The sequence below is a fragment of the Amphiura filiformis genome, chromosome 15, assembly GCF_039555335.1.
Source record: "Amphiura filiformis chromosome 15, Afil_fr2py, whole genome shotgun sequence".
Lineage (NCBI taxonomy): Eukaryota > Metazoa > Echinodermata > Ophiuroidea > Amphilepidida > Amphiuridae > Amphiura > Amphiura filiformis.
Genome location: NC_092642.1, coordinates 43,747,085 through 43,760,700, shown reverse-complemented (window position 1 = coordinate 43,760,700; position 13,616 = coordinate 43,747,085). Strand labels below are relative to the sequence as shown.

Here is a 13,616-nt window from a genome sequence, read left to right as displayed (position 1 = left end):
AATAGACTTATTATCATCATCATGATTATGGAGCTATTATATTATGTCGCAATGACTCTGACAACACTAACCAGGGGATTCCCCAATCATGCAATACGGTTCAGCGTTTTTAATTTATAAAAATATTTTCATTTAAAATCTGTCCTGCATGTGATGTACTGTACTGTACTAGTAGTAACATTATCTAGGAACTTCTAGAAACCCTGCCACGCCACATTTAGTTATAAATAGCTGTATTATATTTATTTGGCAGCATTTCTATGGATGAACTTGTATTGAACTGCGATTGAATTGAGGTTCTCTACTACATTGATCATTACATGTAGCTTCTTGGTTGCGGGCCTTGCGGCATTATCATGTTTCATATAACAGCTTTTGCATCGGGTTGAATTTGCTCTTCCTTCAAAATGGCCAAATGTAAGTACATGTGTATTAAATGTATAATAATAATATAATAAAATAGCCCAGCTATTCATGATCTTCTCAGTTCAGTTCTAGTAGTACTACTAGTACGCCTACAGGGATCTATAGGCCTACCCGTGGTGGGTTTTTTGGCGCATTTTTTTGGCGAGCTAAAAAGGGGGAGCAAGCAATTAATAGAAATACAGTACGAAAACGCTTTAATATACACATTTTCCTGTTCGCTGCGCTCGTATCCGTGTCTAGGCCATTTTTAGGTTTGCAAATTGGGATCTCAAAAATTTGGCATGTGCAATGGGAGCTAATGGGGGGAGGCAAAGATTTGTTAGCAGGCCGAGAGAGAGGGGGGAGGTGGTCAATTTTAACAAACCTTGTAGGAAAAATTTGTTTCCCAAACTTTGGAAAATCTGGTCCGGTCGGGTCAGTAGAACATGTTTTTTTTTGTAAGTAGCCTTTTAGGTTTAGTTTTAACTAAACCTAAAAGGTATTAAAATAAGTACAACGACCTAGAATTTTTCCTCAATTTGATTTTTATCCACTACCACAACCAGATTCAAATTCAGTAGAGTTGAAGGGGCTGTCATTTTCTGTGCGGGGGGGGGGGGGTAACTTTTTACACCAAAGATAGCTCAATAGGGGGTTTATAAAATGGTTAAGGGCTTGTTTGTGACTATTAATATTATAAAACTTTTTTCCAGTGTTCATGCACAGAGAGGGTTTTATTTGATAGTATTTAAAAATACTTTACTATAATTTTTTTTTTACTAAGTATTTTGTTGTTCATGAGAAATATATGGTAAATTGAGTTTGATCATGTCATTACCACAGTTTGTAATATCATCGTTATGATTAGAAACATCCGGGGAAGGGAGGGCACTTCAATATGAAATGGATAGGTGTAGGGCTGGCACTTTCACAGTAAGGGGCAGGGCGGCTGGGGATGCCATGGCCGCCCCACTTTTTGAGAAATGTGTTATGTTCTTCTTTATATCTTTATTTCAATTTGGACATATATTTGTATTTTGGCCGCTCCACATTTATGATGGCCGCCCCACATTTTTCAACCTATTACCTTGCTATGGCCCTGGTAAGGGGCCGTCTGTGGGAGCAAAATGTTAAAAATATGGGGTCATTGGGTGACAACATGACCTTTTTAAAATGGAACTTTTGGGTGAGAGCTGAAACAGCACCACAGAAACCTCGAACATTGCATTTCTAGTTCTAAATGGCTTCAAATTTCTTTGTTTTTTCAAAATAAGTAACAAAATCAGGGATAAATGAAAGTTGTTGTTCAAATTGAAAAATAAGGGTCTTTGGATGACAGATCAAATGGAAAAATAAGGGGTCTTCGGGTGTGTTCCTAAACAAATATGGGGTCTTTTGGTGACAGCAACGCTGAAAAAGGGTCTTAACAGCCCTACATACGTGTCACCTCCAAAGTGGCGTGTGCCCCAACCCCAGGAAGCATCATCAATACAATATTATTAACACAAAAATTGCATTTACATTTTGAACTTCAACATTTTCAATCAATTCATTAGCAACATTGGCAAAGTATTGTAAGTATTAAAACCATTACAAATACAATCATTAGAAGACTAAACTTTGCCACCTACAACAATAGATGTCACAGGCTTAATTGCAGATGATTTAGGGGCTGTGCAATAATTATGAGCCCTTGGATGGGGAGGGTAAAATTAGCGGGGTGAAAAGATTTTTGGCAAGCTGGGGGAGTCTCAGAGGCACGCAATTTTTGGCAGGGGGCAAGCAATTTTTGGCACACATTTTCGAGACACCTTTTTTAACACGCTCTAAAAAGGCTTGGGAAAACATTACAGAAACATTTCCTACTTTTATACGCTTGCGTCATATATCTAAACCATTTAAAGTTTGCAAAAGGGGGATAAAATATTTTGGCAGGCCAAGGGTGGGGGTGGGGGTGGAAGTGATTTTTAGCAGGCTGAGAGGGGGAAGCAATTTACCCCCGGCTCATAATTATTGTACAGCCCCTTAGTTGGAAGGAGATCAGTGCTTATTAGAATTACCAGCACCTTGACATATTAAAAATAGTGCTTTTTAGAAGATCTTAACATTGCAGTTTGTACACATTTTCAAATAATTAAAAATTAATTTGTCATGGAATTAAAAAAATTGGGTTACTTAATGCATTGCTTATTACTAACTTGCAGTAATAAACTGAAAGTAAACAACATTCATTTGGTTAGAAGAAAGGGGGAGCATACTGACTTTGGAAGAAACACTGTTGGTAACCAACACTCTAGAAAGGGTGGGTTTGAAGGGTCCACAAAATGCTTAAAAGGGTGGGTTTGAAAAATGTCTGGTTAAAATGTGTGTCCAAATATATATATGTAATTCTCTTTGGACCTGGACCACCATAACCACTTATCTATGATCAGCAGGGTTCCCGCTACACTGAGTCTTTGCGTCTTTTAGCACAGTAAAATCATAAGGGACTCCATATTTTTCAAACTTTGAAAATTATGGGGTCCAACTGGACCCATCATTTGAGACTATAATGTGATAACCATTTCAGAATTTGTGTTTAAGACCCCCCAAAATTGTTTAGGACCCCATAGTTGTCAAATTTTGCAGATTATAATTATTATATTATTTGATAATATTTGGACCTAGCGGAAACTCTGATGATCAGTAATCACGCTTAGAAAGGGTGGGTTTTGGAGTTTTGGTATAAAATAAAAAGGGTGGGTTTGAAATAAAAAGGGTGGGTTTGTATCACCACTGCCAACTATGAGAAAACAAGGACCGTTGGTAACCGTAGCGGTCGCTGCTGGACAAGGAATTCAATTTTGCAGCAGTGTTGTCCAAACAGTTTTCGGGAAAAAGCATCTTGACATCAAAAGTGTGGAAACCAATTTGGACACTTTTGATGTCCAAACGATTTTCAGGGAAAAAGCGTCTTGACATCAAAAGAACGATTTGGACACTTTTGATGTCCAAACGATTTTCGGGAAAAAAGCATCTTGACATCAAAAGTGTTCGGAAACCGATTTGGACGCTTTTGATTTCAAACAATTTTCGGGAAAAAGCGTCTTGACATCGAAAGTGTTCGGACACCGATTCCAGACACTTTTGATGTCCAAACAATATTCGGTGAAAAAGCGTCTTGACATCAAAAGTGTTCGAAGCCGATTTCGGACACATTTGATGTCCAAACGATTTGCAGGGAAAAAAGCGTCTTGACATCAAAAGTGTTCGGACACCGATTCCGGACACTTTTGATGTTCGGGAAAAAAGGCGTCTTGACATCAAAAGTGTTCGGAAACCAATTTCGGACACTTTTGATGTCCAAACGATTTTCAGGAAAAAGCGTCTTGACATCGAAAGTGTTCGGACACCGATTCCGGACACTTTGATGTCCAAACAATATTCGGGAAAAAGCGTCTTGACATCAAAAGTGTTTGGCAGCCGATTTCGGACACCTTTGATGTCCAAACGATTTTCCGGAAAAAGCGTCTTGACATCAAAAGTGTTCGAAGCCGATTTCGGACACATTTGATGTCCAAACGATTTGCAGGGAAAAAAGCGTCTTGACATCAAAAGTGTTCGGACACCGGTTCCAGACACTTTTGATTTCCAAACGATTTTCGGGAAAAAAGCGTCTTGACATCAAAAGTGTTCGGAAACCGATTTCGGACACTTTTGATGTCCAAACAATTTTCGGAAAAAAAGCGCCTTGACATCGAACCTCAATTTCCCTTAACTTCCCTCAATGTGCCCAATTTTCCCTCAATTTCCCCTCATTTATAGTATAGGCCCTCCCCCTCACCAAGTACCATAGCCATGCGACAAACGATTTTTCGGAAAAAAAGCGCCTTGACATCGAAAGTGTTCGGAAACCGATTTCGGACACTTTTGATGTCCAAACGATTTTCGAGAAAAAGCCCTTGACATCAAAAGTGTTAAATCCCCAAATTTCCCTTAATTCACCTTGCATTTCCCTCAATTACCCTTAATTCTCTTCAATTTCCTTAACTTCCCTCAATGTTCCCAATTTTCCTTCAATTTCCCTCATTTTCCGATGACCGATTCGGACACTTTTGATGTCCACACAATTTTCGGGAAAAAAGCGTCTTGACATCAAAAGTGTTCGGACACCGATTCCAGACACTTTTGATGTCCAAACGATTTTCGGGAAAAAAGCGTCTTGACATCAAAAGTGTTCGGAAACTGATTTCGGACACTTTTGATGTCCAAACAATTTTCGGAAAAAAGCACCTTGACATCGAAAGTGGTCGGAAACTGATTTCGGACACTTTTGATGTCCAAAAGATTTTCGAGAAAAAAGCCCCTTGACATCAAAAGTGTTAAATCCCCAAATTTCCCTTAATTCTTGTCATTTTCCCTTAATTCACCTGAATTTCCCTCAATTTCCCTTAATTCTCTTCAATTTCCCTTAACTTCCCTCAATGTTCCCAATTTTCCTTCAATTTCCCTCATTTTCCGATGACCGATTCCGGACACTTTTGATGTCCACACAATTTTCGGGAAAAAGCGTCTTGACATCAAAAGTGTTCGGACACCGATTCCAGACACTTTTGATGTCCAAACGATTTTCGGGAAAAAAGTGTCTTGACATCAAAAGTGTTCGAAACTGATTTCGGACACTTTTGATGTCCAAACAATTTTCGGAAAAAGCGCCTTGACATCGAAAAGTGTTCGAAACCGATTTTGGACACTTTTGATGTCCAAACGATTTTCGGGAAAAAAGCGCCTTGACATTTAAAGTGTTAAATCCCCAAATTTCCCTTAATTCTTGTCAATTTCCCTTAATTCACCTCAATTTCCTGAATTTCCCTTAATTCTCTTCAATTTCCCTTAACTTCCTCAATGTTCCCAATTTTCCTCAATTTCCCTCAATTTCCCAAATTTCCTTAACTTCCCTCTATTTTCCCAAATTTCCTTAATTCTTGTCAATTTCCTTAATTCACATGAATTTCCCTCAATTCCCTTAATTCTCTTCAATTTCCCTTAACTTCCCTCAATGTTTCCAATTTTCCCTCAATTTCCCTTCATTTTCCCAAATTTCCCTTAACTTCCCTCTATTTTCCCAAATTTCCCTTAATTCTTGTAGCATAGTATGTGGCGGTATAGGCCCTCCCCTCACCAAGTACCATAGCCATCGACAAACGATGTTGACGTAACAGCATTTTTTTTGTTACTAACGGATGGACGGATTTAGCGTTTGTTACTAACGGACTAACAGAGACATGGTGACTTATAGAGCTGCTACCCGCAGCTAAGGGGGCAGCTAAAAATCACAGCTGCTTGGTAATCTCGGAATACAGGGTGTCCCAAAGTATGTTGGAATTGTTTACAATTCAACATATTTTGAACTGAAACATTTTACCCCTAAACCAATACAGAAAAAGTAAGTCCATATTTAGATTTCGCATCAAATTTCCCTTCAGAAAATTTTAACTGTGATAGGATAAGTAATTAAAAATTTATAACAACTTTTAGATTTTGAAGATATCTGCATTATAAGTGTTTAATATGAAAATGGGTCAGGGTAGTTTTATACATAAAAGTGTGTATTTTATAGACTAAACCAATCATAAAGAGTTCAAAATGATTAAAAACAATTAGCAGAATTGTTTAGCTGTAAATTAAGACTAAAACCAAGTTTATAGCCCTGTAGTAGTTAACTTATTCAAGTTAAACATGTGCAACACCCTGTTCCCATGAAGTTTATGTGCTCCTCTTTCCCCCTGATGGCTCACAATTCAATCAACCACATGTTCATTAGGTGAGAAGCTATATTGTTCACATATACAGGGTTGTTTAATAGTTATTTTTAGCTTTCAAATGAGACCAAACCCATGACATTATCTTTTTGTTTAGCCGTGATATGATGGATCAAACAGATCACAAATTTGAAAATACGAAACACGGTTACACTAAATCCACGGTTTCTCTGCGTGTTACAAAATTTAAAATCTGTGTTACAAATTGATGATTTCCGTGATTTTCCGTTTTCCACTGTAAAGCACTGAAAAGTTAAAACAAACATGTTTTAAAAGTGTATTTTGTCTTACCTTTTACTGCAGTATGGCCAGAATCTTGCATCGTAGGCCTAGAATTAATGCTAAAATGGATTGTTTAATGGTTGATTACTGCTAAAGAATCACTTTCCTTTGTTTTATTTTGCAAATCAACACAAAAGTTAGACATTTTACACAGTTTTCACTATTTTGTGTCATTTTCAAATTTCCGTAAGCAAACCCCGAATTCCGTGAGTTTTTCTGTTTTTCTGTATCGTGGAGAAATTGTGGCTTTAGGTTAAACCACCACCATTTTTGGGTGGAGAGTTCAAAACGCATGGTCCATGTGGCACAGCTACACATAGCGTGCGGGATGGTGATCTTTACTTAATAGCAAAGAAATGCTAATCTAGTTTGTAAAATGTTATAATATGGTTTTAACCAGATTGCGAAACACTCAAAATACAGCAATTTTTCGTTCTAATTTTAACCTTTTTGGGTATGTTTTAAAAATTTGAGATCCAAAACTACTGGCTACTGGCTTGGTTGTCTAAATGTTGATAGTATCACATATTAACAATATATCAGTATGTTTTATCAATCATATGGATGTTCTTTCCTTTTTTCCTTATTTTGCAGATACTAAAGAATTTAAACAAAATGTGCCGCCTCTTCTTGACTTCTTGAAAAATATTCTTGGTGTTTACCATGAGGGGCCTCAGGTGCTACAGGTATGGAATTATCTCTTACATAATAACTTAACTGGCAGTCAAGGGGGGAAGGGGGGTAAACCACTGACCAGATTTGGGGGGGTCAGGGGACTTCCCCCATGACTCTCCTTCGCACAGTTTTCTGTGTGCAAATACATTACAAAGTGGACTTCATTGTACAAACCACTCTCAGCCCCTCACTTTATCAACTGCTGCCAGTGATCTATCGTTTGCACTTTACAAAGTCCCTTGGTGCCACCCCAGCAAACACAAAATGTTTTACAGAAAACTTTTTATTGTCGGGTATATAAATAAGGGTAGAAAAACGTTTTAATAACATTCCAAAAACATTTTCGAAAACTTGATGCAAAACATTTTATCATCATGTAAAATGGTTAAATCAAAATCAAAAAAGTTAAATCAAAATCATCATGTAAAATGGTTTGAGCAAAACCGAAACATGCTTATAACATGTTTATAATGTTTTAAAAACATTTTTGTGTTTCCTGGGACATTTGTCAGTTGCCTCCTAGCTGAAAGGACCCCATTATAGATGTTCTACTGATTATTTCATTTTGTCATCACAAGATCTAAATCTAATACTAGTATATATAAGTATTTTATTTTAATATAGTAGTATTAGCATTACTACATATCCTTTGTTCTTGAGACTTTCACAGATCTGTAGAGGACAAGGGTGAAATTAAGTGGGAGACGGGAGCCGTTTGGCCCCCAGAAACTCTGCAATGGCCTCTGGTTCCATCTCATTTGTAGTTGACCAGGGGACACTTTTCTCACAATACTGGCCCCCTGAATAGTGAACCAAAAAGTATCAAATTCAAAGCAACTAGTGCTTATTTAAGGGATCTGGAATGAGCGTTTCGACAGTATTTTTTGTGGGACATGAGAGCACATCAGACATATCAAATTGTATTCTGAATACGAAGAATGTCTTTCTGATATCAAATAATTTTCATTTTTTGAAATTCACGATATAATACAAATTTTATGACAAATTATTAAAATTTGATATTTTTCACATTTTTGATATATAACAGTCCTCAAGTAAATTTTATAAATCTAATGATATATTCTTAAAGTGTATGTAGCTGGGAGAAAAAGCCGACGATCAATTGAAAATTTTGACCTTTCATATTGAAGATATGGATTTTTTTCCCGAAAAGACCTATTTTTGTTTGTGTTTTGGGAAAAAAAAACATATCTTCAATACGAAAGGTCAACATTTTCAATCGATCGTCGGCTTTACATCCCACCTACATACACTTTCATCAGATTTATAAAGTTTACTTCGAGTACTGTTAAATATCAAAAATATCAATTTTTAATCATTTGCCACAAAATGTGTATTACATCGCTAATTTCAAAAATCAAAATTATTTGATATCAGAAGGACATTCTTCAGATTCAGAATGCAATTCGATATGTCTCATGTGCTCTAATGTCCCACAATAAATACTGTCCAAACGTTCATACCCCATCCCTTAACCCATCCAGCATATCTTTATTTTTATTGGCCCCTTGGTAAATGAAAGTGGCCCTTGGATTCTTCAAATCTTGGTGAACCAGGGGCCACTTTTTTTTGGTTGAAGTGGCCCCTGGTTCAAGCTCTCTTATTTCACCCTTGGTAGAGGACCTCAAAAATCGGTATAATTTTCTGAAGTCACTGAAAAATATAAAGAAAACTGACAGATTTTTGAGACTAAACCCCTTATTTAATTTGCACAGAACAGAATTTCTTATGAATAAAGAACTAAGATAATTAGTCTCTCTTGACATGTAAATGCACTGTCTTACCTTTTCATTGTAAAGGATAGTTTACTACATTATTAGTAAATGTGAAATGATCTGATCCATGGGGGCCAAAGGAGGCATTTTTGAAAATTGAGTTGTATCTTTTACCTTATACAGTGGCAACTCGTTAACACGAACCCTCTTAACATGAAGTTCCTGATAACAAGAAGTATGTTTTACATTCCGTAGCATACATTTCACATGTTATTAGAAGTACTGGAGAACACAAACTCCTTATAACAAGAAGTAAAATTCCACACAACTTTGTGTTAATGAGTTTCCACTGTACAAACATTAGGCTATCATACTGAAAAACAGGTCTATCATACTTGGTTCTAAAGTTATGAAGTTTTGTGATGTCTATTTTCTTATGTATTTTATTGTTCTTTTACTCCATATTTTTGCCTTTATCTCAATTTCAAATTTGCTGCCTTACCTTTGGCCCCCATGTATGGCACGCCACACCGGACAAAAAACGGCGAGACTTAAAAAATGACGTCCAGTTTAAAAATGACGCCGAGAATGAAAAAATGACGTCGAGAATGAAATGATAACGTCGAGTTTTAAAATCGACGTTGAGTTCAAAACGATGACGTTGAGATTGTAAAACCAACGCCGAGTTTGTAACTTCGAGTTTCTTGGCGCCCAGATTTTTTTTCAAGCGTCCAGATTTTTTCGCGTCGAGAAGCGCCCTCTATAGTTTCTGATTGGCCATGTTGACATGGTCCAAATAGGTAGTCATTTTCAATATCTGCAATGGCGGAAATAAAAGAATATGGTGAGTGTGGCAAATCTTATGATTGAGATTCAGAGGACAGACATTGATTCCGAGGTTTAATTCGTGGAAAGACTAGGAAGAATATGGTAGAAGAGCATTTGTGTAATTAAGTTACGACCTTTCTAGCTGTATACTTGCCATAGTCAGTTCAATGGAATGACTCTTATGTCGTGTGAAATTTAAATAACCAGCATAACATGATATACAAGGTGTACCAGAAATACCCTGGTGAATGAATTTGGACATAAGTCAAGAAATAGGCATCGGAAAAAATGTAAAAAGCGGCATTTAGCTCATTGTATTGTTCATCATATTATTATAATATTATTATGTACATAAATTATATTTGATTAGGTTGACTGTTTGTGAAGAAATGAGCGATTAGGGCCTACATAATCATGATAATGCCGCATCAATGCAATTTCCAGCTGGGAAGTGACGCGTATGTAGGGCCATTAAGACTCCCTTTATCAGCACCGCAGTCACCCAAAGACCCCATATTTTTTTTTTATTATCACATGCTCTGTCACCCAAATACTCCTTATATTTTCCTTTTGATATGTCACCCAAAGACCCTTATACATGTATATCCATTTGAACAGCAACGAGTCATCTATCACTGATTTTGTTACTTATTTTGAAATAACAAAGCCATTTGAAGCCATTGAACTAGAAATTCAATTTTCGAGGGTCTCGTCCGAAGACCCTATTTAAAAAAAAAAAGGTCATTCTTACCCAATGCCCCGACTAATTTAGATCCAAACGGTCCGTCTGTCACCCAATGACCCCATATTTTGTTCATTTTGATCTCACCAAATGCCAATATGTATGCTCTCACCAAATGACCCCATATTTTTTTATATTTTGCTCTCACCAAATGCCCCTTACTGTGAAAGTGTCAGCCCTACACCTATATCCATTTCATATTGAAGTGCCCCCCGCTTTTTCATACTGCTCACCCCTTCCTTATAAAGATTGTGTATCTCATTAAATTTAGTCCTCTTATAATCCAACGGTGTTATGTTAATCCTGCTTTAAGGTGCTAAAAAGGAAGATGCACATGGGAATTATTACGTATGATTTTTAGGGGGACGTGTTCAATGTGTTCTAGCCAATTTACAGTGTAATTGTTGATACTGTGCAATGTTTTGTTTAAAACTTTTGCATTCATTATTCAGGACAATTTTTAAAGTAACATTTTGTCCGGGAAAACTTTGATTTCTGCAACAAACTTATTGAACAGATTAAACTTATTAAGGGGTACTACACCCATTGATTTTTTTTTTTGCATTTTTTGCATTTTGTGAAGAAATTACAAAAAAAAATTGGACAAAGTGGTATGCAAAATGAAGGGGCAAATCTTCTCGTTTTATTGGTGGCATCGGTATCAACGTAGCTTACATGCTTTTAAAAGTAGAAGCCAAAAGGTGGTACATCACTGATGATTTAAATTCACTTCATTTTGGAAAGCTTAATATCAACGGATTTCGTTAAAATTTTGGATATGTGTTGCTAACACGTTAGGAAAATAAAGTTGATATGTAAAATGGGAATAAGTGGTTCCTGATTTCTTTTATGACTTCATGAACTTGGTGCTCCACAACTATCAAAAAGGAACTGGTTAAAATGCTTCTATTTTCAATGTTGAGCTATATTTTGTATTTTTAACTTGCGACATTATTTCACTGAAACTTAATTAAGCCATAGGTAACAGGTTACCACAACCATACTACAGCAATGTTGAAAAAATTGTATTTCTTGTCACCTATACCACCATATTGGGTAGTTTTCCGTAAGCTTAGCTTTTGTGATTTTGGTAACTATTTTATATTTATTTGTGAAATCCAGGCATTCTAAATTGTACTCACCATTTACATCCCAAGGTATATTAGTATATCCACCTTGCACTTCTCGATATATATCCAGTAAAGACAGAATATCAAAATTATTCCTCATTATGATACATTTTGTATCACAGACTCTCACATGTGTATTCAAAATTGATGCTTAAATTTGACCTGAACCAATTGACCTATAACCTGACATACGGTGACCTAATAGCCTTTTCTTCTCCTAACAACACATCAATAACAACATCAATATCAAATTGACTAATGACTATGCATCTATTGTGTAAGTGTTTATTTAATTTATTCAGTGTTATATATTTTGCAAGCACCACTAGATTTTCTATAGAGAGTATAACAAAGGATTTAATGTATTCTATCCATGTACCCTACTTGAACATGTTGAAAAGAATAAATTATGGTTTGTTATGAAACACGCATCTGAGTTACCAGGATACGGTAAACAAAAAATATATAGGGCTAAAATGACTTACTATACAATGGTTTAAAAACACCTAAAATTTTTTATTTCACATGATCCGTGCATATATCGCCTCGCTATAAATGAAAAAATATGTTTTTAGACCAATCAAACCAATATATGGGTGTAGTACGCCCTTAACAGATTATTTAAAGAACGAAAAGAATTTTACCAAAATATAAAGCCCATTGGCATGTACTTTGTTTGAATTTTTGATATTGGCAACCATAATGATAATAATAAGTTTATATTCATTATGAGCGATAATGAGAATGATGCCATCACTGATCTTGCTAATTTCATTCATTCTGCTTAAAAAACGTTCTTTAAACATGTTAAATAATGATAGTTAATTTCTCATGTTCATAATAATATGTTGTATTCTCTATGTTCGATCCTGTATTTTCATTTAGTAATGTCTAGTTTGACTTATACCTGCTTTGTTTGGGTGATTGTCTATAAAATGCTGATTCTGATTCTGAATGAACTTTCTTTCAAACTTGAAATGAAGTGATTGATTCATGCGTTATGTAATCGCTAATTTATTCGCAATCATTCAACCGATTCAAGTAAAATCATCGTATTATAATGGGCTATACGCTGTTTTTTAAATATTTGGATTCTGATGCCTATTTCTCAACTTAGGTCCAGTTGTTTATTTTTCTGGGACACCCTGTACACTCCCCAGAGCCAATTGGTCAAACATGAATTTACCACTCAAATTATTGTAACAGGTAGGCCTATAAATTTCATGTTTTGTCTTATGTTGCCTCCATACCCAATGTGTCTTTGTTAACCCATTTTGACCCTACCTGCTACCCATACCTAACATTACATCACTGACCTTGCCCATTTCCTGTCCTATCCTTGCAATTTGACCTGATAACCATGGTAACCCACCCCATACTATGTGCTTTTTCATGTGCTAGGCACTTCTGCACTGACCTCCACCAAGTCAAGACCATGCTGGATTCAACCATAGATAAGGAGACACTATCACTATCATGGACTTAAACAAACACGCATAGCACTTACCTATACAATGAAACATGAACAATATACTGCCAATAATCACAGCTCAAGTGCTATCTTTATCATCGTTGTTTCTTTCAAATATGAATAATATTAGTAAATAATCAATAAATTGCATGGTTTATAATAATTACTAGTATTGAGATATAATATATACAGAAAGACTATAGAGGGCGCTTCTCGGCGCGAAAAAAATCTGGACGCTTGAAAAAAAATCTGGACGCGAAAACACTCGACCCGTTACAAACTCGGCGTTGGTTTTACAATCTCAACGTCATCGTTTTGAACTCAACGTTGTATTTTAAAACTCGACGTTATTATTTCATTCTCGACGTTATCATTTCATTCTCGACGTTGTTTTTTATTCTCGACGTTAATTTTTTTAATTCTCGGCGTCATTTTTTAAACTGGACGTCATTTTTTAAGTCTCGCCGTTTTTTGTCTTGTCTCGCGTGCCATACCCATGGACCAGATTGTGTCACAAATATTCTAAATGTGCAGATTAAAAGTAAC

General features: G+C 36.1%; 1 protein-coding gene across 1 annotated transcript in view; it reads left to right on the top strand.

Annotated features, from left to right (window-relative positions):
* The first annotated feature begins 264 nt into the window (after nt 1-264).
* LOC140172004 (sacsin-like) overlaps nt 265-13,616 on the top strand; it is a 29,327-nt gene continuing 15,975 nt past the window's right edge. Inside the window, 2 exon segments of the mRNA XM_072195351.1 lie at nt 265-417; nt 7,083-7,174. Of these exon segments, the coding sequence (XP_072051452.1) occupies nt 408-417; nt 7,083-7,174 (102 nt within the window). The 5' untranslated portion in view covers nt 265-407.